Source organism: Protopterus annectens, chromosome 1.part1, assembly GCF_019279795.1.
Source record: "Protopterus annectens isolate FY-2018-M chromosome 1.part1, PAN1.0, whole genome shotgun sequence".
NCBI classification, from domain to species: Eukaryota; Metazoa; Chordata; order Ceratodontiformes; family Protopteridae; genus Protopterus; species Protopterus annectens.
This window is the reverse complement of record NC_056726.1, coordinates 1,480,085,089-1,480,111,845: the sequence shown is the minus strand read 5'-3', so window position 1 is coordinate 1,480,111,845 and position 26,757 is coordinate 1,480,085,089. Positions and strand designations below refer to the sequence as shown.

The 26,757-nt window shown below is 44.1% G+C and overlaps 1 protein-coding gene across 1 annotated transcript in view; it reads left to right on the top strand.

Moving 5' to 3' along the window:
• KPNA6 (karyopherin subunit alpha 6) overlaps positions 1 to 26,757 on the top strand; it is a 1,524,259-nt gene that overhangs the window by 321,010 nt on the left and 1,176,492 nt on the right. Inside the window, exon 3 of the mRNA XM_044082620.1 lies at positions 19,922 to 20,017. Coding sequence (XP_043938555.1) covers positions 19,922 to 20,017 — 96 coding nt within the window. The remainder of the gene's footprint in view (positions 1 to 19,921; positions 20,018 to 26,757) is intronic.

Here is a 26,757-nt window from a genome sequence, read left to right as displayed (position 1 = left end):
TTTTTTTTTTTTTTTTTCAAAAAAAGGATTATTTTGCAGTTTTATCGCTCATCTGAATATCTGTTTAAAGCTTCATCCATTTTGTTGTGAGCAGATATATTTATTCATTGTTTTGTATATTTTAATCAGCTCTGAGCACATTTTACTTCTTTCCTCTAGGTTACTAGAACCCTTGTCTTGCATGAAAGTTGTAGCTTTAAGTACTTTTGCTGAACAGCTGCAGGGTTCTTCCCATTCGGGGTTTTCTCTTCACATTGTCTAGTTTATTTTCTTTGCAGGCTTATATGTAGTGTACTTAATAGGCAGTTGGTGATGGACAGGTTGACAGACCAGATCAGACAGGAGTCCCCGTGGACTATGTTTGCAGATGACATTGTCATCTGTAGTGAGAATAGGGAACAGGTGGTGGAGACCCTGGAGAGGTGGAGATATGCTCTAGAGAGAAGAGGAATGAAGTTTAGCAGGACTAACACAGAAAATGTGTGTGAATGAAAGGGAGGACAGAGGAATGGTGAGGATGCAGGGAGTAGAGGTGGCAAAGGTGAATGAGTTTAAGTACTTGGGATCAACAGTTCAGAGTAATGGTGAGTGTGGGAGAGAGGTGAAGAAGAGAGAACTGGCAAGGTGGAGTGGGTGGAGAAGAGTGTCAGGAGTGATTTGTGACAGACTAGTACCAGTAAGAGTGAAAGGGAAGGTCTACAAGAGGGTAGTAAGACCCAGCTATGTTATAAGGGTTGGAGACAATGACATTGACAAAAAGGCAGGAGTCGGAGCTTGACGTGGCAGAGTTGAAGATTTTAAGATTTGCACTGGGTGTGACGAGGATGGACAGGATTTAGGAATAAGTATATTAGGGGGGTCAGCCCAGGTTGGAAGGTTTGGAGACAAAGCCAGAGAGGCAAGATTACGTTGGTTTGGACTTGTGCTGAGGAGGGATGCAGAGTATATTGGGAAAAAGATGCTAAGGATGAAGCTGCCAGGTAACCGGAAAAGAGGAAGGCCTAAGATAAGGTTTATGGATGTGGTGAGAGGACATGCAGGCGGTTGGTGTGACAGAGCAAGATGCAGAGGACAGAAAGAAATGCAAACAGTTGATCTGCTGTGGCGACCCCTAACGGGAGCAGCCGAAAGAAGAAGACTACTTAATAGGCAGTTAACTGAATTTTACTTAAACTCAAACTGACCAATATCTGTGACTGTTCTGGGGGACAGCCGAAGTTAGATGCACACTGGTCAACAGCTTATCTTGGAAGTCCTCTTATACGATATGTTTGGCATTGTTTTTGATGTATACTTTAGTGATTGCTGAGGAGCCATGTTGCTTTTAGGTGCTTTCGATATCTGTTTGGGAAGGTTTTTTAATTGTCTCTCTAACACTGTTTGTGTGTGTGTGTGTGTGTGTGTGTGTGTGTGTGTGTGTTTGTGCCCACCCACTAAACCCAAGAGTTTTTTTCCGTTGGTTCTTCAGCACATACCCTAGGAGTTGTAGAATCAGTGCTATTAAATCAAAGGGACAAAGAAAGGCTTTTATTCCAGATTGTTTCTGGTGCTACACAGTCTTGGAAGACCAGTTTTAGATCTTTTTGTTCTAAATCTTAAAAAAGTCCTAAAAGTCAGGCTGTTGACCCTTCAGAATATTTTCCGTCATTCCTCAATGAAGCTTTATGGTAACATTAGATTTAAGACCTGCACCATGTATCTGCTCAAAACAAAATGACAAAGGCATCAGAAAATTTCTCAGATTTTCTCTCTCTCAGTTCTCTGCATTGCCCTTTTGGTATCTGCATCTCCAAGGATATTTACAAAGTGTCTAGCTCTAGTCATAGCTCATTACAGACTGACTTGTGTTAGCATATTTCCTTATTTAGACTACTTGGTCATCTTTGCAGAGTCTTTTCCCAGATAAGAGTGATCGTGATGAGTTTAGTCTCTTATGGCCAATCTGGGGTTCCAGATAAATGTTATGAAGTCCTCCTTTACTCCATCACACAGTGTAGCCTGTTCTAGGCTGTGTCAGACGCATTGGTGTCGAATGTGTTTTTTTTACACAAGGTGAAGTTTTTTTTCTGTAAACTTTAGTGATCTTCTCAAATTATTCTTGGACCTCGGACAGAGAGTATATGTGGGATCATACAGTTCATGACGTCTAATTCTCATTCCTTTTGCCAGGTTGCACTTGGTACAAATGTTACGACTACAGTGACTATCTAAAATTTTAGATTCCACTACTGGGCTTTGAAAAAAAATGCATTGGTTGAGACTACAGATATAACCAAATCCAGGTCCTCTCCTTTACCTCCAGTCTAACTACAGATGCCTCAGATTTCCCTTAACCGTTTCTCTCCATCTATGGTCCCCTGGACTTGATTCAGGTGATTAGACAACACCGCAGTGATGTGGTATTCAAACAAGGAATGGGACAACAGGTTATATCTTTTGTGCAAACTGCTGTGATAGCTTGGGAAGCTGCTGTTCAGCATTCGAAGACAAGCTGATCAGGACCCAAGATACACTCTCAGAAATGAGGACCTTCTGGGATTTGATCAGTTGTGGGGAACACCGCAAGTAGATCAGTTTATTTTTAGTTCTCCATTTTGAAGAAGGCATTCTGCTGCTGGACTCCTTGGAGACAAGTTTGGGAAACGGATGTCTTATCCCTTTGGAGTCGGGAATGTTCCTTTATGCCTTTCCACTGGTATGTAGGATAAATCTGTCGATTTCAGAAGTACTCCCCAGAGAAAATTCACCCCCTTCTTGGCCTAGGCAACATTGCCAGTTCCATAAGGAGGAAGAGCCACAGGCAATTGGCAGTTTCCTCACAGATTGGACCTACTCCCACAAGACTGAGAGTTCCTTTTAGGCACCTCTTTTGTCAGAGGTCTTGCAGCAGGAACTAAAGGAGGCAAGAAAACCTGCCACTAGGAAGTTTTAAATTGGCAAGTGGTAAGGATTTCTAGGTGGTGACTAACCAATAACCAAAGCCCTATCTGGGATTTTGTATCACTGGTATTCAAATATTTGAGAGAGTTGGTATCTTCTGGCCTCTCTTCCTCTTGTATCTAGGTGTATCTTGTGGCATTCCAGCATACCTGCCTATGGATTGTCCACTTCTTTGTTTTAGTGCAAGTTTCTTAGTTTTTACACCCGAATTTTCCTCCATTCGACCATAACTTGGTGCTAGAAATCTTAACCATGTATCAGTTTGAGCCTCCTCATCAAGCATAGCAAGGTTCATTGTATGGAAACGTTTTCTCATAGTTCTGACATTTGCAAGAATAGTGTCTGAACTGCAAGCTGTTCTTCTGTTCTGTTCTCATGTTCTGTTCTCATGTTGCAGTATTCCAAACTTGGGTTTTTCCTTTCTTGCTACCCAAAATCCGGCCAGTATACAAAAGCTTGTAGTCACTGCTGGGTACATGGGACGTCTGACGTTGGCTAAGGGAACGTGGGCCATAAGTGATGTCTGCTTGTACCAGACCTCTGAACTTATCTGCCACAAGTTGAACAAGAGCTTTGCTTTTTTGTTTAGGGCCTGTGCATGACTAAGTCCCGCTCCATCTGCCAGGCCTCATTCCAAAAATACTATGCAGCCGTCTGCATGTGTTAAACCTTTATCTTTAGAATCAGTGCCTTAAGCTCTTAGCTGTAGGTATGGAGGGGCTGTCCGGTCAGCCTGTTGAGCCACCCAAGAAAAAGGCCAAGTTTGCTAGGCCTGAATCCATAGCTGCACCTCTTTCACCTGACGTCCCTTCTGTGGCTTTTGTCAGCCTGGTGGAACGATCGGTCGCTGCAGATATGGGTACAGCGGTTGCCGCTGTGGAAGCCACAGAACCCAGAGCAGAAGGTACATCCTCAGAGGTAGCACAGACATCAGCTACTGACAGTGAGAGCAACCTTTGCTTGTATCAGTTGCCCAGACAGATCCCTCCACTATTTATTTCAGATTACTGATTCCAGGCCTACCTTGGCTCAGGCGCCTGCTAGGCCTTCTCTTAAAGGAAAAGAGAGAAGAAAACCTGTTTCTCCCCAGAGAGCCAGCCAGATTGGCAGGCTTTTTCTCAAAGCCTATTCAATGCCTTCATGGCTATTGGGCCTTCTACAACCTTAGCCTCCCCTGTGGCCCCTCCTATAATGAGCCTTAGCCTCAGGCCTTGGATACTTTTCCAAGCTGCAGCTGAGCAATCCTCTGACTTTTCTCAGAGGATTCCCTGTCATATGTCTACCAAATGCCATCTCCTCTTGGCTATGCCTCCTCTGAGGAAGAATCTACAGAAAGAGATTCCCCAGGTGAGGATCTTCTATTTGGGGAGACCATTTCAAAGATGAAGGAACATTTCAAATGGGATTCAGACATGACAGAAGTTCAGAAAAGATACTTTGAACTTCTTCAGATGGACTCCCTTGCCTCTTCAGCTATTCCCTCAGTGCTGCCAGGATATTTGTATGCTTTTAATGCATCAGTTCGGACTTTCAGCCACCTGCACCATGTAGGCCTGACAGATTCTACAAGGTACCTGAGGTTGCTAGATTCTTAAGTGCCCAGGAGCGAACCGTAGCACACTGTGTCAGTTGATAAGGCATCCTAAGCTCCTTCCATCCCTCACTTCAGACTGACAACAAGACCATGGAATGCCTTGAGAAAAAGGTTTACACCTCATCCACTTTGGTGTTCAGGGAAATAAATTATCAAACCCACATGTCCAAATATGCCCTAGCCCTTTTAGGACAATCAGCTGAACTTGGGAGTGAAATTCAAGACTCTCCTGCCAAGGCTTGGCTATCCAGCCTTGTATGCCTGTCATCTCAGGTTTCAAGGCACTCTAAGTGCAGTTGTGATGCAGCTGAAGCTTCTGGCATATCTGCTGCATTGGCTTTTGTCTTGAAGATATTCCTGGTTAAGGTAACAGCTCCTACCTGATAACAGTAGGATAAAACTTTTGGATGCACCTCTGGATAAGGGGACAGAGGTGGCTGAGTTATTCAAAACCCTGCAGCAAAGACCAGGTAACCCTTAGGATCAGCCTTCATGCCTTATCAACTGACACTGACAGTGCTACGGATCGCTCTTGGGCACTTAAGAATCTAGCACCCTTAGGTACCTTGTAGAATCTGTCAGGCCTACATGGTGCAGGTGGCTGAAAGTCAAAATTAACTGATACTACATTAAAAGCATACAGATATCCTGGTAGCACTGAGGGAATAGCTGAACAGGCAAGGGAGTCCATCTGAAGGAGGAGTTGCAAGCTGTTTGTTTCTGCTATTCCCACATTCCACTGGAACTACCCTTTTAAAACCCAGTTAATCAGGAAACTCTGCTCACCCTCTTTCCTGAGGCAGAAAGTCCGCCAGGAAGCAAACCACTCTTTCCAGGCCTGCTCAGACTCCAGTCCAGAAACCTCAATTTAAAACAGACTCCCACTTTTGACTTTCAAGACAATCGCAGACTACCTGCCATTCCTTAAACAACCTCTTGACTCCATTCCAGTATCACTAAGGCTGTCTCACTGTGTATCCCTGCTTTGACAAACCTCACCACAGACAGGTGGGTGTTATCCATCATGGAGATGGGTTATTTTATGACCTGGGTTACAACCCCTTCCTTAACGGGCATTCCACAGCCCCCCAAAGAACAGCTTCCATTATTTCAGTTAGCTATTGACAGCCATATTGCCTAGTGAACAATTCATCCTGTCCCTATGACAGAAAAGGAAAGGGTTTCTACTCTGTACTCTTCCTAGTCCCAAGAAAAGGTGGCCCCGGGAGACCAATCCTAGATCTCACCCACCTCAGTCTCTTCCAGCAAGTGCCCACCTTTCGAATGCTCATTCTGCAGACCCTCTTACCCTTCATTTTCCCTCATGGATTCTTGGCCACCTTGGATATCAAGAATGCCTACCTGCACATCCCGATAAGGTCCAACCACAGGAAGTGCCTGTGCTAATTTGTGGCCTCCTCACATTTTCAATTATGTGCCTTACCCTTCGGACTCTCTACAGCACCAAGGGTCATCACTAAATGATAGTCACCAGTGGTGGCCTTCTGCAGGACCCAAGGGATTCAATTTTTTTCTTAACTAAACAACCTTCTCATCCAGGCAGACTGCACAGAATCCCTATAAAACCATCTACAAACAGTAATAGCACTCCAGCAAGCACTGGGCTTCAAGATAAATTACCCAAAGTCCAACCTGACACCCTTGCAGGACCAGATATTCCTAGGGTGCAGGATAAGGGTAGATGTCATGAAGACCTTTCTGCCACCCCAAAAGGTGGAAAGCTTAAGGCAGTTACCTGCTCACTGTCCTTCAGGCCACAGACTTGACTGCCAGGCAGTACTTCAGACTCCTGAGTCATATGGCATTGACCGTCCCTATATTACTATTGGCAAGGCTCCACATACGAAAGCCACAATGATACCCAAGTTCTATTTGGACACAGCACTCTCGTCTTCTAGAGTACAAAATCCCCTTCCTACCTTGCCTCAAGAAAGAGATTCAGTGGTGGTTGGATCAAGTGAGCTGCAACCCAGGACTCCCTGTATGGGGTCCCTTGCCAGGGCAGGAGATGTACACGGATGCCTCTGATCTGGGTTGGGGAGCAGCCATGGGTTCCGTAAAAGTCACTTGTCCGGATTCCGCCAAACAGGAACATGTATCGGAGACAAGAGTAATTCTGTTGGCCCTAAAGGCTTTCCAGCATATGCTGAAGGGCCCACTAAAATTGTTTTGCAGACAACACTACAGTTCTGTGGTGTGTGAACAAGTGTGGGGGGAGAACAAATTCCTTCTTGCTGTGCAGACTAGCTCTCCAAGTCTGGGAGCTTGCCACAAAACAGGGATTCACACTACCGACTTTGTATATCCCTTCAGAGCAGAATACTCAGGCTGACACTTTAAGCAGGTCATGCCACAGTCCCACAAATGGATGTTCAACAGGGATGTCTTCTTGGACATAGTCCAAAAATGGGGTACACCTTAGATCTGTTTGCCTTCCCTATGAACAGACAACTTCCATCGTTTTGCACAAGACTGCCCAGTCCTGTGGCAAGGTCATGGACACCTTCTCAATCTCTTGTCGGGAGATGTTTCTATATGCATTTCCCCCTTCCCACTTCAGAATATCCTACTGAAAATCCAGCAGTACAAACCGAAAATCTTGTTGGTGACTCCCTTTTGGAAAAGACAGCACTGGTTTCCCCTCCTGCATTTAGTCAAGGGCAGTCGCCATAAGTTACCTCAGAGTGGACATTCTCACACCAGACAAGTTATCTCGAATCCACTCCCACCTACAGTCTGAGCCTTACCCTGTGGGTGATTTGAATTCTGATCCCTTACAGACACCTCTACAATGAGGATGTGCTCTCTGTCCTGCAGGAGGCCAAGGAACCTTGTACTAGGAGATCCTGCAGGAGGCCGGAAAACCTTATACTAGGAGATCTTGTATGTCTAAATGAAAGATTCTCCATATGGTGTCTACAAAGGCAGTTGGACCCTTTTCAGGGTGATTTCCATTTAGTACTGTCAACTGTGTGAACTCCTGCAGATAGCATTCTACACCTATGTCAAGAATCTCAATGGCAGCACTCAGATCTGCTCTGAGCTACAGTACAATGGCACTAAATATACAGAACCAACTGATTTTGCCAACATCCTGGCAGATAGGTTCAAGGCTAACTTTACCCCACCCTCTTACCCTCCAAAGGCACATTTTAATACCTGAAGAATGCAAAGCCCCTGTAATCACAGATGAACAAGTAAAGACAGCACTCTCCAAAACTAAGAACACTGCATCCATGGGATCAGACAACATCCCAGGCTGCGTGCTGCACAAAGTACAGAACGAACCGGCACCCAACTTAAGTACCACGTTCAGTCATAGCCTCACCTCAGGCTGTGTGCCTACTGAATGGCGCACAGTGACTATTATCCCACTCCACAAAGGGGGTGCCGCCACAGACCCTGGAAACTACCGCTCCATTAGCCTGACTACCCTGGTCTGCAAGGCCATGGAACATATCATCTTGGAACTTATAAACAAAAGACATGGTTAACCTGCAAACCCTGGACCCCTGAGTTTGTTTAAGTTAAATCATGTCTACTAAACCTGATTGACTTCTTTGAAGCAGTCACTAGAGCCGTAGAAGAGGGTAGGGTAGTGCACATAGCCTATCTTAACCTCGCCACGACTTTCTATAGCATCCCCCACTCTGGAATTTTAGATGCTCACTAAACTGGGCAGAAATCCCTATGTCACAAGATGAGTGGCCAACTGGCTCACTGCAGTACCCATACAGTAAACGTAGATGACTCTGTCAGACTTCAGACGAGTGAAGTACAACATGGTTCAGTCCTGGGTCCTCTCCCGTTTGGCATCTTTTTCTCTGAAGTGCAGGCCAACCCAGAAGGTCTTTGGCTAACCACGTTCACAGATGACTGCAAACTGGGAGCCATAATAGAATCACCTAATGATGTAGACATCCTACAAAAGTGCTCAACAGAGACAGATGCTTTGTGTCAAATCATGGCCTCAAGCTCAAGGCCAGGAAGTGCATTGTCATCCCCTTGGGGGAAAAACTCTGTACCCATGAATTACCACGTAGGCGGTAGCTCACTAAACACAGTGTGATAAGAGACCTTGAGACACAGTTGGACAGCAGTCTCTCCTTTGATAAACCACAGCACCACAGTAATCAGGAAATCCTCATCACAAAAGGGTTCTCTAGAAAAAAGATCATTGTACCTCATCAGACCCATTATAGAGTACAATGACCCATTTGGCATGTATCTCACAAAACACCTACAACAGTTGGAAAGGCCACTTAAATACCTCACTAAGAGGATTACCGGCCTCAGGCAGGTGCCGCAGACGTCTCACAAAACTCCAGCTCTACTCAGTCGCATATCGCCTACTCTGAGACCATCTCTGCCTAACATACAAAGCTGCGTCAAACCCAGAGCTGCTGGACATGTTATACGTAAAGAAATCCCAATCTCTCCGACCCACACGCTCCAGGGACCTAAACCTTGTCATCACAATAAACAGAACTTGCTGGAGGGATAGATTCCTGTGTAGAGACTTCACACACACTGGAACAAACTACCCATTCATGTCAAGCAAAGCTAATCATTGGCCCTCCTTAAGAAAAATCTTGACTGGATGGGAAATAGAAAACTTACCCTGGGGCTCACTTCTGTGGCACTGTTTGACAGGGGCACAAGAAAATAATTTTTTTGGCTAGGATTGTATAGGCCCCCAGGGCCAATAGCCTAGTACCTACCTATGACAGGGTTGGCGTACACTTCTGCCAAGTCTCACCTTGTTGCTATTTCAACTTGTCTGCCTCTGGATCCTCTCTTGGCTTCTTGATTGACTAAAGTTATTCCTAAAGGGCGTGCTTCATCTCTGGCCCCCCATGAAACTCATCCCACCACTCTGGGACCTGAATTTGTTTTGGAGAAGCTTATGGTGGCCTCCCTTTGAACCAGCTTCTAAGGCCTTTCTAAAATACTGCACTTGGAAAATAGTACTCCTAATAGACTTGACATCCACTAGAAGAATGTCCGTTACAGGCCCTCATGGCCATCCCCCTTTCCTAATCTTCCACAAAGATCGGATAGCCCTTAGGATCAGCCCTTCCTTCATGCCCAAAGTGGTCAATGAGCTGTCCTTTAACCAAGCTATTTACCTTCCCACCTTTTTTGCTCATCCTCACACTGACAGAGTAGTGCATTGCCTTGATGTGCATAGACAGCTTAGGTTTTACTTGAACAAGACCAAATCTATCAAAATCTGACCAGCTGTTCTCTCTGTCACTGCTTTCTCCAAGGCCCTGGTATGAAAAGACAGTTTCAACCTGGGTTTCCAGAGCAGTTTCTTTCTATGTATATCATGAGAAATCTTTGGGTCCAAAATTAAAGCCTACTCCACTAGGGCTGTGACTTCATTTGGAGCTTTCTTTAAAGGATTGTACACTGCCACCATTTTAGATGCAGCTGCATGGACCTCTGTCCAAGTCTTTATCAAGCAGTACAAATTGGACCACGTTTCCAAATCCAAGGCTGGATTTGCCTGGGCAATCCTTCATGGATTTATAGAAAATAGTTCCAAGCCCACCACCCTCTTCCCAGTGAGCTTTGGCATTCACCCAAATGTTTGGAATACTGCAACATGAGAATAGGAGATGGAATAGTTGTGTAAAGTCTTAACATAACCATAGATGTCCTCCTCTTCCATGTTGCAGTATTCCTTCCCTCCCTCCTTCCCCTCTTCTTCCCTTAAACTGTTCCTTCTTGGATGGCACAGGACTTGTACAGTTCCCCTTGGGAATGGGGTCCGACTGGGGCGCTCAGTTCTGAGGTCTGGTACGTGCAGACATCCCTGTTATGGCTCACATTCCCTTGGCCAAAGTCAGACATCCCACTTTGATTAGAAGCTTTTGTATACTGGCTGGACGTTTTGGGTTTTCCACTCTTGATGCCCAGTGTTTGGAATATTGCAACATGGAAGAGGGCATCTATGGTTACTGTAAGATTGTACACAGCTATTCTTTCTCATGGTGAGTGAACCCCATTTGCCTTTCAGAGTGATGGTGTTGTTCATCGTGTTTCACTGTTGCAGTCATTACTCATGGGTTATCCTGCTGGCAGGCTACCCGTAGTCGGCCGGAATTCCAAAGTCTAGGTGTGGCGTCTGTTGCTGTCGCCTCTTCCCTGATGTCAGTGCGCCAGGGATATAAAAAATGCAGCCAACGCCATTTTCTTCAGTCTTTCTTGCGCGGTGCCCGAAGCAAAAACGGTTTGTAAGTGCCGGTCAGCCGACTCCTTAGATTTTCAAATCTGAATTTCAGATCCGAAGTCTTCATTAAAGCTAAGCACCCCATTGGGGAAACTTTTTTCTTGCTCCAGACTGATGTCAGAAAAAGTTAATTGTATTTTTTGTGGGAAGCAAATGCCTCATAAGGATTTTCACTCTTACTGTATTCCTTGCCTTGGCCCTGATCACAACGTTGCTAGTTGTCGGTTTTGCGCTAGATTTAACCAACGCACTATCAAGTGTCTGATTTTGCATTTCATTACTTTTGCCGAAGATTTAACTATATAATGCCGTCGGATCAGCCGACAACCGCAGTTTACAAAAAACGCAAGGACAAGGAGGATAGGCATCCGAGGTCCAAAACAGACGAATCCTCTTCTAGGCCAGTCGCCGGTTCTCAGTGAGGTGCTTTCACAGCCCCTGGCGCCCGCTACCTCAGAGCTACAGGCCGCTTCCGACTCCTACGTGGACCCGACTGGGCCTCTCGATACTCAAGGTATTGGACACTCGGAAATCATTCCCTCAGATGGGTCCGGAGCCGCTGAGCAGGCATCGGCTTCTGAGGGTTTCTTCAGACCTACAAAGCTTTATATAAAGCCATCCTCAGCTTCAAAGACTAAAGCAGCATTAAAGACAAAGAAACAAGTACAGCATTCTCCTACTCAGACTACCATGCCTAAAAGACAGATGCTCAAAATGGCCGAAGACCTAATTACTTTGATCAGGGGTTCCCATCCCCCTCCTGATAAAGAGGCCTAGGCAAGAGACAGTGTGTGATTCTTCTGATCGGGTTTCTATTTCCTCGGATTCCTCCTCTGAACAAGATTACTCCATGCTTCCCTATGAGGATTCTGATGCTGAAGAATCCATTCCTTCAGCCTCTCCTCCTGAGGATTATTCTTTTGGGGGAAACCCTGCATACCATGAAGGAACATTTCCACTGGGAGAGCCAAGATTATTCTGAATCTAAGAAAAGGCTCGGAGACTTTCTACTACTTCCTCAGCACAGACCCCTTGCTATTCCACCTGTTCTAGACATTGTGGACGATGTATTCTCAGAGTCCGGCCTGTCCCCAGACTCTCTTCCCCCTGCACCTGCTAAGCCAGATAGATACTACAGGGTCCCGGATTCTCATAAATTCATGTATAAAAACCCCACTACTGACCCAGAAACTATATCTCAAGGTCCCAAGGGGGTTAAAGCTTCCACTGCAAAAAAACCTGTTCCCTCTGATAGGGACGCCAGGGCTCTAGACAGATGGGGGAAAAAAGTATACACTTCTGCTACCCTGGCTGTAAGGCCTTAAATTGTCAGTTTCATATGCTTAAATATCAGCAATATTTAATGTCACTGCTTAAACAGAAAATGTTAACGAATACGGAATGTTCACTGAACAAGGAATTGGTATTATTGCATGCAGTTGAACAATTGGGAAAGCATACTTTGCAATGTGGTTATGATTCACTGGAGGCCTCCTGCAGGGCCGCTGTTACAGGTTCTGTTATTAGAAGGCATGCTTGGTTAAAGGAACAAAATCTGCCTGATCATGTTAAAGCAAAATTATTAGATGCACCATTACAGCATGATACTTTGGTACTAAAGCAGAAGAGGTGTTGAAAAAAATGGAGGATAAAGCAAAATCCATGCAGACAGTTAAAGATTTCTTACAGGTACAGCCACCCAGATTTAGCAGAAACTGGCCTTCTAAAAATTGGTCCTTTCCAGTGTCAGACAGACCACAAAGAGGCAGATACAGGCGTCCCAGAGGCAGAGGTCAGCCCCAAAGCTCATACAGGCCTAAACAATGGGGTGCTCCTACCTCCAGAAGCGGATTAGACAAATCACAACCTTACAGGAAACAGTCCCAATGACTTTCCTGTACCAGATCCAAGCACTTTTCTTTTGGCATTCCCCTTAGGGGGAAAACTAGCACTTTTTTCATCGAATTAGCAAAGGATTACCCAAGACAAATGGGTCCTGAACATAGTGTCCCAAGGCTACAGGTTCCATTTCCACACTCTACCAAGGTCAAAAGGTATGCCAGACCTGCCACACAATCAATGGGCAGAGGCACAAAAACAAATTACAGCCCTCATGGACATGAGGGCCATTCAGCAAGTACCACAACAAGAGCAGGGGCAAGGATTTTAATCCAGACATTTCCTGGTACCCAGAAAGGACAAAACCTGGAGACCAATACTGGACCTGTCTATACTAAATACATTTCTGGAAGTTCCAAAATTCAAGATGTTGACTCTACAGCAGCTACTGCCCATGCTGGGCAAGAAAGCTTGGCTCGTAACTTTGGACCTAAGAGGCATACCTGCATGTCCCAATCAGACAGTCTTGCAGAAGATACCTCAGATTCATAGCTGGCTCAATGCATTACCAATTTTCTGCACTGCCCTTTGGCTTATCTACTGCGCCCAGGGTCTTCACAAAATGCCTGGCACCAGTAATTGCGATTTGCAGACAAAAAGGAATTCAAATATATCCCTACTTGGACGACTGCCTAATTCAAGCAGAGAACAAAGACGCTCTTCTAAAGCATCTGGCATTTGTAAAAAGATTACTAATTGGCCTAGGGTACACAGTAAATGAAAAGAAATCAAAACTATTGCCCTCTCAAGAGATAATACTCCTGGGTCACGCCTAAATACGACTGCCCAGATGGCTTATCTCACGCCAGACAAACAAAAGCAACTGGCTACTTACTTCAAGAATTTAGCAACAAAGACCCACGTATCTGCAAGGAATATCCTGCAGACCTTGGGTTTCATGGCATCCTGCATTCTGCTAATTCATATGCCAGACTGCATATGAGGAAACTACAATGGTATCTAAAAAGTGTTTGGACTCTGCATTGCCACAGCCTGGAGACAGTGATTGCACTCATCCCCTGCCTGCAACAGGAGTTTCGATGGTGGGCAGAAGCCTGTCACCACAACAAGGGTCTGCCTTTCAGTTTACCCACAGCCAGACAGACACTGGCAACGGATGCATCAGATTATGCCTGGGGCGCCCATATGGCAGGAAAATGTATTCAGGGCACATGGCCTGCAAACCAGATGCATCTTCACATCAATCAAAAAGAGATGCTAGCTGTACAAAATGCCCTTACAGCTTTCAAGGACCACCTACTTCAAGGACAATTACTGATAAAGACGGACAACACTATGGTTATGTGGTACATAAACAACCAGGGAGGTACACATTCCTACCCCCTCTGCAGACAAGCAATGACCTCATGGGACACAGCATTGGCATTCCAAGTTCACCTGCAAGCACAATTCCTGCCAGGAAAAACAAGTACTCTGACAGACGAACTAAGCAGAAACCTCATGGATCCCCATGAATGGAAACTGGATCCACAAGTCTTCAGCATGATAATAAGGAAATGGGGATGCCCAGACATCTATTTGCCTCCCCTCACAACTACCAATTGCAGAGATTTTGCACAAGGATTTATCACAAGCAAGCATGGAAAGTGGATGCCCTATCCTTCAGCTGGAAAAATCTAACAGTATATGCTTTTCCCCCGCTGCCTCTCCTTCCCAGGGTACTCCTAAAGGTCAGACAAGAGAAGCCAAACATGATACTGATTGCAGCAGACTGGCCACGCCAGCACTGGTACCCAATCCTAAAGAGCTTGTCTCAAGGTCCAGCATGGATACTGCCTCAAACTTCTCACCTGCTGACCCTACAAAACAATCAGATCCTGCACAGCCAACTCAGGACCTTAAATCTGGCTGCATGGCAGATAATGTAGCATTTCACAACACTCCTCTTTCAAAAGTTGTTATGGGTGTTATCTTGGAGGCCAGGAGGCCCAGTACCAGAAAATCTTAAGCAGAAAAATGGAAGAGATTCTGTGCTTGGAACATGGCATTGACACGTGTGTACCAAATATCCCTCGGATTTTACAATACCTAACTGAGATGCTAAACCAAAGGCCTTTCTTTCTCATCTATTAAGATTCATGCCTCTGCCATTTCAGCCCACTACAATACTGAACCACCTATCTTTTCTCATCCTTTGATAAGGCAGTACCTCAGAGGGGCCAAAAACATTAGGCCTCCAAGGAGAGCACCAATTCCGACCTGGGACTTCAATTATGTTTTGGAAAAACTCACACTGCTTCCTTTCGAGCCAGCATCAACAGCAGATATACAATTCTTATCCTGGAAAACAGCTCTGCTCCTAGCAATAACCTCTGCAAGGCGAGTCTCTGAGTTAAAAGCACTCATGGCAGTGGAACCTTTTATCATTTTTCATCCAGACAGGGTTTCTCTGAGAACGATCCCTACATTTATGCCTAAGGTGGTGTCCAGTGTGGCCCTCAACCAAACCATTCACTTGCCCACCTTTTATCCTAATCCACAGAACAAGGGTGAGAAAATTCTGCATTCTTTGGACATACACAGGCAGTTACGATTCTACTTGGACAGAACTAAAGCTTTCAGAAAGACTGAGCAACTATTAGTGTCCTATGCTGCAGGATCACAAGGAAAGGCCATCTCAAAACAAACTATTTCTAAATGGATAGGCCATTGCATCCGTTTCTGCTATCTTCAGTATAGCAAATCCGCACCTAAGGGCATTAGGCCTCATTCCACCAGAGCAGCAGCCACTTCAGCAGCCTTACTCAGAGTACCACCAACCAAAGATATCTTAGAGGCTGCAACTTGGAGTTCAGTGCACACCTTCATAAAGCAGTACCATTTACCTATTTACTCAAAGTCCAGAGCAGGCTTTGCCACTACAGTTCTGCAGGGCCTCATAGCCTCTCCTAATCCTATTTAGCCCAGCCACCCTTCCTCAGCTTTGGGATTCAACCCAAGAGTAATGAGTGCAACAGTGAAACACGATGAACATAGTACAGTTGTGTACCTACCATAAATGTAGATGTTAGTGTATTCACTGTTGCAGTCCAGGTTACCCACCCACCATCCCCCTTTTTCTTTGCTGGGACTTCTCTATCCTATACAACCTATTTGGTGTATTTGCTTATAGAGGAAGGGCATGTTATTATTGTGCATGCATTTTAATTGGTATATTTTTTCAGCCTCCCAATTTGGGGGCACCTGACATCTGGGGCAAGAAAAACTGAAGAAAATGGCATCTGCTGCATCTTTTATACCCCTGGCGCACTGAAGTCAGGGAAGAGGCGACAGCAACCAACACCGGACCTAGACTTTTGAATTCCGGCCGACTACGGGTAGCCTGACAGCAGGATAACCCAAGAGTAATGACTGCAACAGTGAATACACTCTAACATCTACATTTATGGTAGGTACACAACTGTACTTTATTTAGACAAATTTGTCATTCATATCCATAGTTTCAGAGTTTACATTAAATCAACCTGTTAATCTGCCAGTATTCTATCCCAATCCTGAGAACCAGGGAGATTGTGTAAGCTTTTGTAATTAACACTCATCACTTAAAGGCTGCTGCAGGTGTGGGAATGATGCATGTAGTGCAGTTGTGAGTGGCACTTAGACTTCACAGTAAACTTTCAAACTCTTCACTGCTGCATTAGGATCACCCACCAAACGTTCAGACTCTAAACTGCTGCATTAGGATCACCCACCCTATTACCCCCCGCCCCATTTTTGTATTTAGTTATTTGCTGGAGTAAAGTTATTTATCACACATTTTAGTGGTTCAGGGGTGAGTATGCACCTTTTTTTCTGGGTAAGACGGTTCTGAAGAAAAATCTTCACGCGGCTACCAATTTCCTTCCACATGGCTGGCCAGTCAGCTGTTACAGTTGGTGTGGGTGGAAGGCAAAGCTTTTGGAAGTTGGCAGCTTGTCCTTAAGAGGACACAACCCATGTTAAAGGGTACTTCAGTAGTGAAGAATTAGAACTTCTGTTATGGTTGGTGTTTTTATATATATATATATATATATATATATATATATATATATATATATATATAATATATGACACACACACACACATATATACACACATACATATATATATATATATATATATATATATATATATATATATATATATATATATATGTGTGTGTGTGTTTACCTGATAAGGCCGACAAGGAGATGAACTACACCAGAAGGACGACAGTTGAAATAGCCAACAACTGGAACCCCTGACAAGCATTTCCGCACTGTAGTGCGATCTCTGAGTTGGTATATCAAAGTTACAGGGGGTGCAGGAGCCCCTGCTAACTTCGTGAAAGTAAGTTCATTTTTTCTTTTTTTTTTTTAGTTAGTTGCTGTGTTTTGATTACGGAGTGACTGCAGATGTCTTCATATGCTGGTGGTGTGTTTTGTCGGGGTTATGGTTTGTCGAGATTGTGAATTGTCAGATTTCGGCATTCTGTGTTTTCAGCTTTCGGCTTTCTCAGGTACACACACACACACACACACACACACACACACACACACACACACACACACACACACACACACACACACACACACACACAAAAATGCCAGGCTTTTGTGATATAAAACAATGAGACCACAATAAGTCATTTCAAAATGTTTCCCATCTTTAATGTGACCTATAATCTGTACAGTTCAGTTGAAAAACAAATCTGTTAGGGGAAAAATATAAAAAATAAAAAACATACAGTAAGCTGTTTGCATAAGTGTGCACACCCCTAAACTAAAACTTTGTTGAAGCACCTTTTGATTTCATTACAGCATTCAGGCATCTCGGCATCCACACAGGTCAGTAGCCTAGCAAGTACCTTTAAAACGTAAGATAACTATCTGGGACACTTTCATATCTAACTTCCTATTAACAAAATGCCTTATATAGTACTTACCTGTAGGACTCTTTGCCATCTTCCTCTGCCTATACCGCCTACCAAATCTGCATGAAGTGTCTGTGCATTAAGCCGAACACCATTTTCCTTGGAAACTTAAATACCCCTCCATTAACTTGGGAGGCTTGTACATCCTGAAAACATGCATGCCTAGAAATTTCTGGACTTCATCAGTACCATCTTGCAGGTTAGTCCGCACTCCCAACCAATTAAATCTAGGACTACCAGTTACCAATATGGGGCAGCTTTGCTCCCCCCTAGTTGGTAAAATTGGACTTCATGTATTTGCTTCCAGCTTTGATCTTAATGAATTCAACAATTTGCCAATACCTGTATTCAGAGCTTGTGCCAGAGCTAATCTACGAAAAATATGTTTGTCTCTTTCGGCTTTTCCCATTAGAGGTCGCCACAGCGGAACTCCGGTCCGCTAATGATTGGCAGTTGATTTTTATGTACCAGCTTGCCGGGCCTGACGCACAACCTTCAACGAAGGTACACCCATTCACGCATGTCTCCATGCAGAAGACACACTAGCTGAGAATCAAACCTGACAGCGTCTTACTGCAGGGCGACAACGCTACCGCAGCACCACCACTGCGGGTCCACTACTAAAAATATGTAACTGGCTAAATTCAAAAGTCCCTCCCTTATTGAGGCCTTCGCTGATTATGCGGACTCCTATACTACCAAATTCTGTGCATGTTTAAATAGCTGCATAGATGCATCTTCCCCCCACTAGTAGTATTTTTAAAAATTTAAACAGGCTTTATAATAAACTCATTGCATGCAAAAATTTTGCTTTTAGTGATTAACACTCTCGCTGAACTTGACAAGCGACTTTGGACCCTGATCAAATCAACCAAAGGCAGATGAGAAGTAAAAAAAAAAAAAAAACTCCCAGGCAGTGTGTGTTAAAAATTTGCTAAACCTTGCTGTACACTGTTCAGGGCTAATAGTCAGATATTGCATAACCTGAGTTAGGTGACATAGGCAGTGTACAGCAGACAAATTTAATGTCACCCCTTTATCTTGTCCTGTATTTCCATATTGCAAACTTGCATCTGTACTCCCCTAATATTTCATAAAAGTCCTGAAAGCATTAATCACAGCCTAGAGCACTTACGTCTGTGGGGCTGGATAACATACGGTTAGCCTGAAACATGAGGGCTTTTCCCAAGCCAATAGCTGGTGCCAAAACCTTGGACTAAAACTAAATACTAAATGTGTAATCTGTTGGCAAGCATGACTTCCTTTGTAACAATCACATTGACCACACACTGATGGAAGTTCCACAGCTGGGGATCTGGGAACCTGTGTCAAGCATGAGTTCTCCTTTTGATCACACCATGTCCACTATTGTAAGGAGGCCCTTTTTCATTGCAGAGTTTGTATGTAAAGGTGTAGCACCCAGGTCTCTTTCTACTGTACTTCTTTGCATCATACAGGCTACTAAGGTGACCTGTGCCTCTTGTGTGTGGAGCTTCAACAGACCCATTATACATTTGCAAGTCAGTGGTAGGGTGATGACCCCCCACTCTGGGGATCTCCGTTGCAGCATACATAAAATATCCCTCCAGCATGCTCTGTGCAAAATGGAGAACCTCTTCTATGAAATCATCTTCCACTGCACGTAAAGAATTACTTCTCTTAGTGTATTCAAGTGTAATTTGAATGAATGTATAGGAAACTGCATGTTCATCCCTGGTTTAGCACCCATGTCCCTCATGAATTGGAGCAACAACTAAATATCCCAACCTTCCCTTGTTCTATCTGTCTGAATTATTTGTATGCAAAATAAGGGGTAGAAACCTACTGTGGCAAGTCCTTGCAGATCAGTAGCCACCTAAATATCTGTGAGGTTACGTTCCACTTTTACTGATGTGTACTGTGCATGTGCTCTTCTCTTACCTGACCTTACTTTGTGCTGTCAACACTTGCAACCACTGCATACTAATCATTTTCAGTTGACAAATTGTCATAACTAAATGTTACACACATGGGATTTGAGTGTCTTGTTTCAAGTCGCACTGTATGATTTTTAATGTGTGTTACTGTTGTATATGGGCCATCTTTGCCCATTGTGCTTGGCTTTGTAAATGAGAACAAACCAAATGGAGTGCAAGTCTGTTTAAAATTGTTGATTGGCTTAAACAAGAGATAATGTGAAGCAGTGACTGAGTGATAGGATGGTAGATGAATATTTAGTAGCAGGAAATAAAAAAAAAATTCACTTTGCGTGCTTTTGGTTTGTAATTCACTGACTTTTTAAACAAAAAGTAAATTGCATCCTATATTTGTTTTTTAGCTATTTAAACGAAGGAATGTGGATATGTTTGAGGAAGGTGGTGCCATGCCAGATGCTTCTATCATGGATTCGTCTGTCAGCTCAACTACATCAGTGGTAACATTTTTTGAAGTACAGCTTTGTAATCCTGTAGACTTTTTACTGTGGTGAATGGAATCCTCCATTTACTGAAGAGGGCTAATTGTTGACATGAAAAGTTATGGCTATCCATGTTTCATCAGAGATGAAAATGTGCTGTCCTGTTGAGTCCTGTTTACAGACAAATGTAGTTCACCTGTGGCTGCTGTTCAGTGTTTCGGAGTGTAAGGATTAAAATGTTATACTTGAAATTGAAGCAAAAGACCTCTGGGGTGACTGTGTATGAGTAGGGGCTTTAAGACTGTGTACTTTAGAGGAGTTGACAAACCACTTGGATTTCCAGAGTGGAGAAGCGATGCTGTTGCTAACATGGACAGGCTAAGTCTATTGTTTGACATGGATAATCGTGAAAAACTGAACAGTACGACTGGCTAGGGTCAAGTCAACTTTCTGAAGTTTAGCATCTAGAAGGGTGCACATGTGTGCTGGTATAGAAACAAGTTAATTTACAGTGGTTGTGCAGTAACACAGTATCCTAAAGATCTTGTGTACAGAAATTGAGTTTTTTTCTACAGGTGTACACATATACGGAAAATGCTACTCAATTTTTGTTTGGAGACTTTCAAAGCTCATTGGGCTTTAATGCTTCAAAATAGTCTGATGCCAGTATAGGGTTGACTTTGCAAGATTAGCTTTCTTTCAGTGGCAATATCCAGCCACCCGTACCGTCACTTAGTTTTGTTAAGTATGCACATGACTTTAAATTAAGGAAGTCCATCCAACATGTTGTAGGCAGGCTTTTGAATTGCATTACTGTCCCCATTTATTAATCCGGCTGTTGTAGTAGTTTGTATTAGCCGTATTCGTGACGTTCTTGTGCTTTGGATGGTGCAGGTCCGGTCTGGCTGTTGTAGTAGCTTGTATTAGCCGTATTCGTGACGTTCTTGTTCTTTGGATGGTGCAAACCACTTCGTTTCAGTTCCGTCTCCATTTCATCCTGTTATTGCAAGTCACACTTGGGCAGTCATTCGGTTGAGTTGTGGTTGGTTCAGCACAGTTTTATTCTGTATAACTTCTGAGTTTGTCCAAGCAAAACAGGCTTTTTTCTTTCTGGACAGCCTTCACAGCTGTAGGAACAAGTTTATAATTTGCTGCAGAAGAGAGCAGTAAAAGCAGATATGACAGTCGGGGCCGCCTCCTGTAGCCCATTGATTGTGAAATCCCTTCTGCTATTTATTGCATTTTTCTTTTCTGATGCTCCTTGTATAGTGTTTTGCCTGTTGTGTGCACTGTAGCACGCCCCTTACTTACTAAGAGTGTGCCTGTAACATTGAGCTGAACACTTATGACTGCTGCTCATACTTTTCAGATTTTGACTTTGATTTTCACCAGCTGTGCCTGAACCATTTGAGTAGCCACAAGGTAGGTTGGGAACTACAAGTGACATTTTCTGTACTGCTTGGAAACGGATCATAATGCTAGACATTATCTTAAGTGCTAGTATTTCAACCTGCCACTTGAAAACGTAGGCCTGGTGAATTGGCAAAAATGAAAAATACCCAGATGCCAGTTGTCAGGGGTGGATAGAGCTGGAGGGTCTCTTGCACAGTCTCAGGCTGATGCAGTAGCATCAAAGGGGGTAGGAGAAGCATACGGAAGGGCAGACACCGGTAACTGTCAATGAATGCACTTTAATCTGAGATACTGTCTTGTCACTGTATTTTGCGAGCTCTTCTTTCGATTAGTGAGGTGATGATTTGAGCCTGTGTACTTTCACATGAAGAGGTACATAAATGCCATCACCTTGGGAAAGTTTCCTGCGGTTCATAGCCTTATATTTATCTATGAGACTAACTGACCCTGAAGGGTTATTTTATGCCTAGCCAATATCACAAGAATAGAATCAAACTGTTCCTTGTATTTGAGGTGGACTTTTAACCATTGTTCCAAACCCTTCTTCAGCACATTCACCTTTTTTCTGCCTCCGTTTGAGTAGCTGGGTAGCCTTCTCCCTGGCAGTACTAATCTCCTTGCTTATGCTCTGTGATGGCACTCAAGGTTGGGCTGTTTTCTCCCCAGTACTACTTTGGGCTGGCAGAGCTTAACAGCTCAGAACGAAAGGATGGTCTGCTGGAGCTTCTTGCTTAAAAAGTTGTTGACACAAGTGGTAGCTGTTGGAGTAGTGGGTCTGGAAACATTCTGCGGCTTTGTGTGTGCTAAGGCAGGTGCAGTGCATTTGGCAAATGTCAGTCTTGTCCAGCCTTTCACATCTGCATGCTCGGTTCCCATGCATTTCTGTAGAGTGGTAGACTGCTTATTTAGGGCTTGGTTCCATGCAAGGTTCTACTTGGCCTTCTGTATGCTGGAAAAGGGACTTGGAAACAAATCCCTCATATTTGAAAATTGCAAGGAGGGTGAAACCGTATCCCCCCCTTCAATTATCATTTACTTGAAAATGTATTCTAGGTCATGAAGCATGAAGCAGTGTATGGACTGGCCTTTTTTTTTCTTCTGCTCCATTTATTCAGAGTACAGGGGTTAAGAAGCAAGAGGAACATTGCTTCATTCCTTGCATGATGCTTTTACTCGTAAATGTTGTAGCAGTCCAGAAGTATTCAAATTATTTTCCTCTGTCACCCATGTAAGTTGATTTGATTATCTTCATGTTTCACTTTTGCAGTCATTACATTTGGGTTATCTGCTTGCAGTAGCCCTCAGTCGGCCTGATTAGCAAAGTCTTGGGTCCTGTGTCTGTTGCTGTCCCTTCTTCCATGACGTCAGGTTGTCAGGGGTATAAAACATGCAGCCGTCATTCCATCAGTCTTTCTTGCCGTGCGGTGCCCGAAGCAGAAGCAGTTAGCAAGTGCTAGTCGGCAGACTCCTGAAATTTTCGTTTTCGAGTTTCAGAACCGAAGTCTTCAACTAAAGACAAGTACCCTGTTGGGGAAACTTTTTCTTGCTCCTTACCGATGTCAGTAAAAGTTAATAATTGCATTACTTGCGGAAAGCAAATACCTCACAAAGATTTTCATTCGTACTGTATTCCTTGCCTAGGCCCTGACCACTACGTACTTTGCTGTCGGTTTTGTGCTTTATTTAATCAGCACGCTATCCGTCATCTGTATATCTTCACCTCTAAATATTTCAGTTCTCTGTTTAATTATCCAGAAATATCATCGGTTAGCCATCCGACTACCGGGATTCCGAAAAAACGTAAAGATAAAGACAAAGGCCGCCGAGGTCCAAAACTGCAGACGCCACTTATCCTAAGCCAGTCGCCAATTCACCGGTACTCAGTGAGGTGCTTTTGCAGCCCCTGATGCCCACTACTTCTGACTCGCAGGCCTCTACTGAGACCCATTCGGAATCCAGAATGCCGCAAGATGCTTCAACTGTGGAACCTGCGGATGTCTTTACCTTGGATTGGTCTGGAGCCGCTGTGCAGGCACCAGCTTCTGAGGGTGTATTCAGGCCTACAGACTTGCATATTAAACTGACACCTCCATCTTCATTTAGGCCAAAATCTCGAACCATGCCTAAGAAACTGATGCCCAGACCGCATGCTCAGGCCTCTATGCCTAAAAAACAAATAAGAATGGCTGAAGATCTTATAACTGTAATCAGGGGAAGCCAACCTCCTCCTTCTAAGAGACCTAGGACTGAAGTTGTTTATGAATCTTCTGACCAGGATTCTGATTTTTCTGATTCTTCTGATGATCTGGATTTGCCCTTCTCTACTTATGAGGATTCTGATGCAGAGGACTCTATTCCCTCTGCTTCCCCTCCAGAGGATTTTTCTTTTGGTGAGACCTTACGTACTCTAAGGGAACAATTCCACTGGGAAAGCCAGGATTCTTCTGATTCATAGAAGATGATTAGGGATTTCTTACTCCTGCCTCAGCATAAGCCTTTATCTATACCTCCTGTAGTAGACATTGTTGATGATGCCTTTTCAGAATCTAGTTTGGCTCCTGATTCTTTGCCTCCTACTACCAGAAAACCTGACTGATATTACAGGGTTCCTGATTCACACAAGTTCCTTTTTAAAAATCCTGTTGCGGATCCAGAGACCATTTCACAGGGACCCAAGGGCATTAAGGCCTTTACTGCTAAAAATCCTACCCCCTCTGATAGAGACTCCAGGGAGCTGGATAGATGGGGTAAGAAGGTTTACACTTCTGCAACATTGGCCATTAGGGCTTTAAGCAATCCAATAACTTGTTGATACTTTAAACAGAAAATGATGTTGATTCCTGACTGTGCTGAAAATAAAGAATTACAGGATTTAATGCATTCTGCTGAATAGGTTGGAAAACATACTTTGCATTGTGAATTTGATTCATTAGAGCAGTCTTGCAGAGCTGCTGTTACTGGGTCTGTGCTCAGAAGGCATGCTTGACTTAAGAAGCAATCTTTGCCTGATCATGTTAAAGCTAAATTGTTGGATGCTCCCTTAAATCAGGACCTCCTGTTTGGCAACAAGGCTGAGTAAGTTCTTAAAAAGATGGAAGATGAAGCTAAATCTATGCAAACTGTCAAAAATTTCTTACAAGTTCAGCCTCCTTGATTTAGTAGGCACTGGCCATCTAAGAATCGGTTATTTCCGGCCCGTTCCAGGTCTTCTCAAGCCAAACCTAGACACAGCAGAAACCCCAGGATGTTCGTGTTACCCTGCTGCAGTCATCCCACTTGGATTATCCTGCCGTCAGGCAGTCACGCAGTCGGCCCGAATTCCAAAGTCTTGGTCCGGCGTTGGTTGCTGTCGCTTCTTCCCTGACGTCAGTGCAGCAGGGGGATTTAAGAGGCATCCGACAGCATTTTCTTCTGTCTTTCTTGCCGCGCGGTGCTCTAAGCAGAAACAGTTCAAGTGCCGGTCGGCCAACACTTGAGATTTTCGATTTGAATTTCAGTCCAAAGTCTTTATTAAAGCTAAGTACCCCGTTGGGGAACATTTTCTTGCCTCAGTCCGATGTCAGAAAAAGTTAACAATTGCATTTCTTGTGGGAAGCAAATACCTCATAAGGACTTCCATTCCTGTTGTATTCCTTGCCTAGGCCCAGACCACGACGTCACAGCTTGTCAGTTTTTCGCTAGGTTTAATAAACGAACTATCAAACGCCGTTTTGACTTCGCACGGCATTACTTTGGTAGAAAATTTAATTATATCGTGCCGTCGGAGCAGCTGACGACCGCTACTCATATAAGAAAACGCAAGGATAAGGACAGGCAGCCTAGGAATAAGCCAGACACCGAGGCCTCAGTTGGACCTGTCGCCGGTTCTCCGGTTTTCAGTGAGGCGCCTACGCAGCCCCTGACTACCGCAGAACTGGAACCCCAGACAGCTGTGGATTCCCAAGCGGAGTCCACTAGGCCTACGCAGCCTTCTACCGACACCGGAGCAGAACTAGACACTGGTGCAACGCAAACACCTTCGGTTGCAGAAGGTGTATTTAGACTGACTACACTCGCCATTAAATCTTATGCTAAACTTAAAACTCCTTTAAAACCAAAGAAAACTGTACCTCAGGCTACAGTTCAGGGCCCCATGTCTAAGAAACAGATGCTTAAGGTGGCTGAAGATTTAATTACCCTTATCAGGGGTTTCCATCCCCCTCCTGATAAAAGACCAAGACAAGAGGAGGATTATGCATCCTCTGACCAGGTTTCTCTCTCCTCAGATTCTTCTGAGGAACAAGATTACACTTTTCCATCTTATGAGGATTCTGAGGCTGAAGATTCCATTCCCTTGGCTTCTCCCCCTGAAGACTACTCCTTTGGGAAAACTTTGCATACCATGAGGGAACATTTCCACTGGGAAGGTCAGGATTACTCAGATTCTAAGAAAAGGCTCCGAGAGTTCCTTTTACTACCTCAGCACAGACCTCTTGCTATCCCTCCTGTTTTAGATATTGTGGATGATGTTTACTTGGAGTCTAGTTTAAATCCAGGCTCTCTACCTCCTGCTTCAGCCAAACCAGACAGGTACTACAGAGTACCTGACTCGCACAAATTCCTTTATAAAAGCCCTGTAGCTAACCCAGAAACAATTTCCCAGGGTCTTAAGGGAGCAAAAGCTTCTATGGCTAAAAATCCTGTGCCTTCTGAAAGGGATTCCAGAGCCTTAGATGGGGAAAGAAAATTTACACCTCAGCAACTCTGGCTATGGGAGCATTAAATTGCCAGTTGCACATGCTGAAATATCAACATTCCCTGATGTCTCAGTTAAAACAAAAAATGAGCACACATTCAGAACAGCCTGAATTCAAGGAAATGCAGGATCTTTTGCATGCAGCTGAACAGGTGGGCAAACATACCTTGCAATGCTGATTTGATTCATTGGAAGCTTCCTGTAGAACAGCGGTTACTGGCTCTGTCATACGTAGATATGCTTGGTTAAAAGAACAAACCCTCCCTGACCATGTTAAAGCAAAATTATTGGATGCACCTTTACAGCAGGATGTATTTGGTGTCAAAGCAGAAGAGGTTTTATAGAAAATGGAGGATAAGGCAGTCTATGCAAACGGTCAAGGATTTTTTGCAGGTACAACCCCCTCGTTTCAGCAGAAATTGGACAACAAAAACATGGTCTTTTCCAGCTTCAGACAGATCAGAGGGGCAAATACAGACGCCCAAGGGGCAGAGGCCAGTCACAGGGCCCTTACAAACCTCGCCAATGGGGGTCTGCTACCCAGAAAGGTGGAGAAGACAGGCCCCAGGCTAGCAGAAGACAAACACAATGACTCTATCCTCAAATTTCC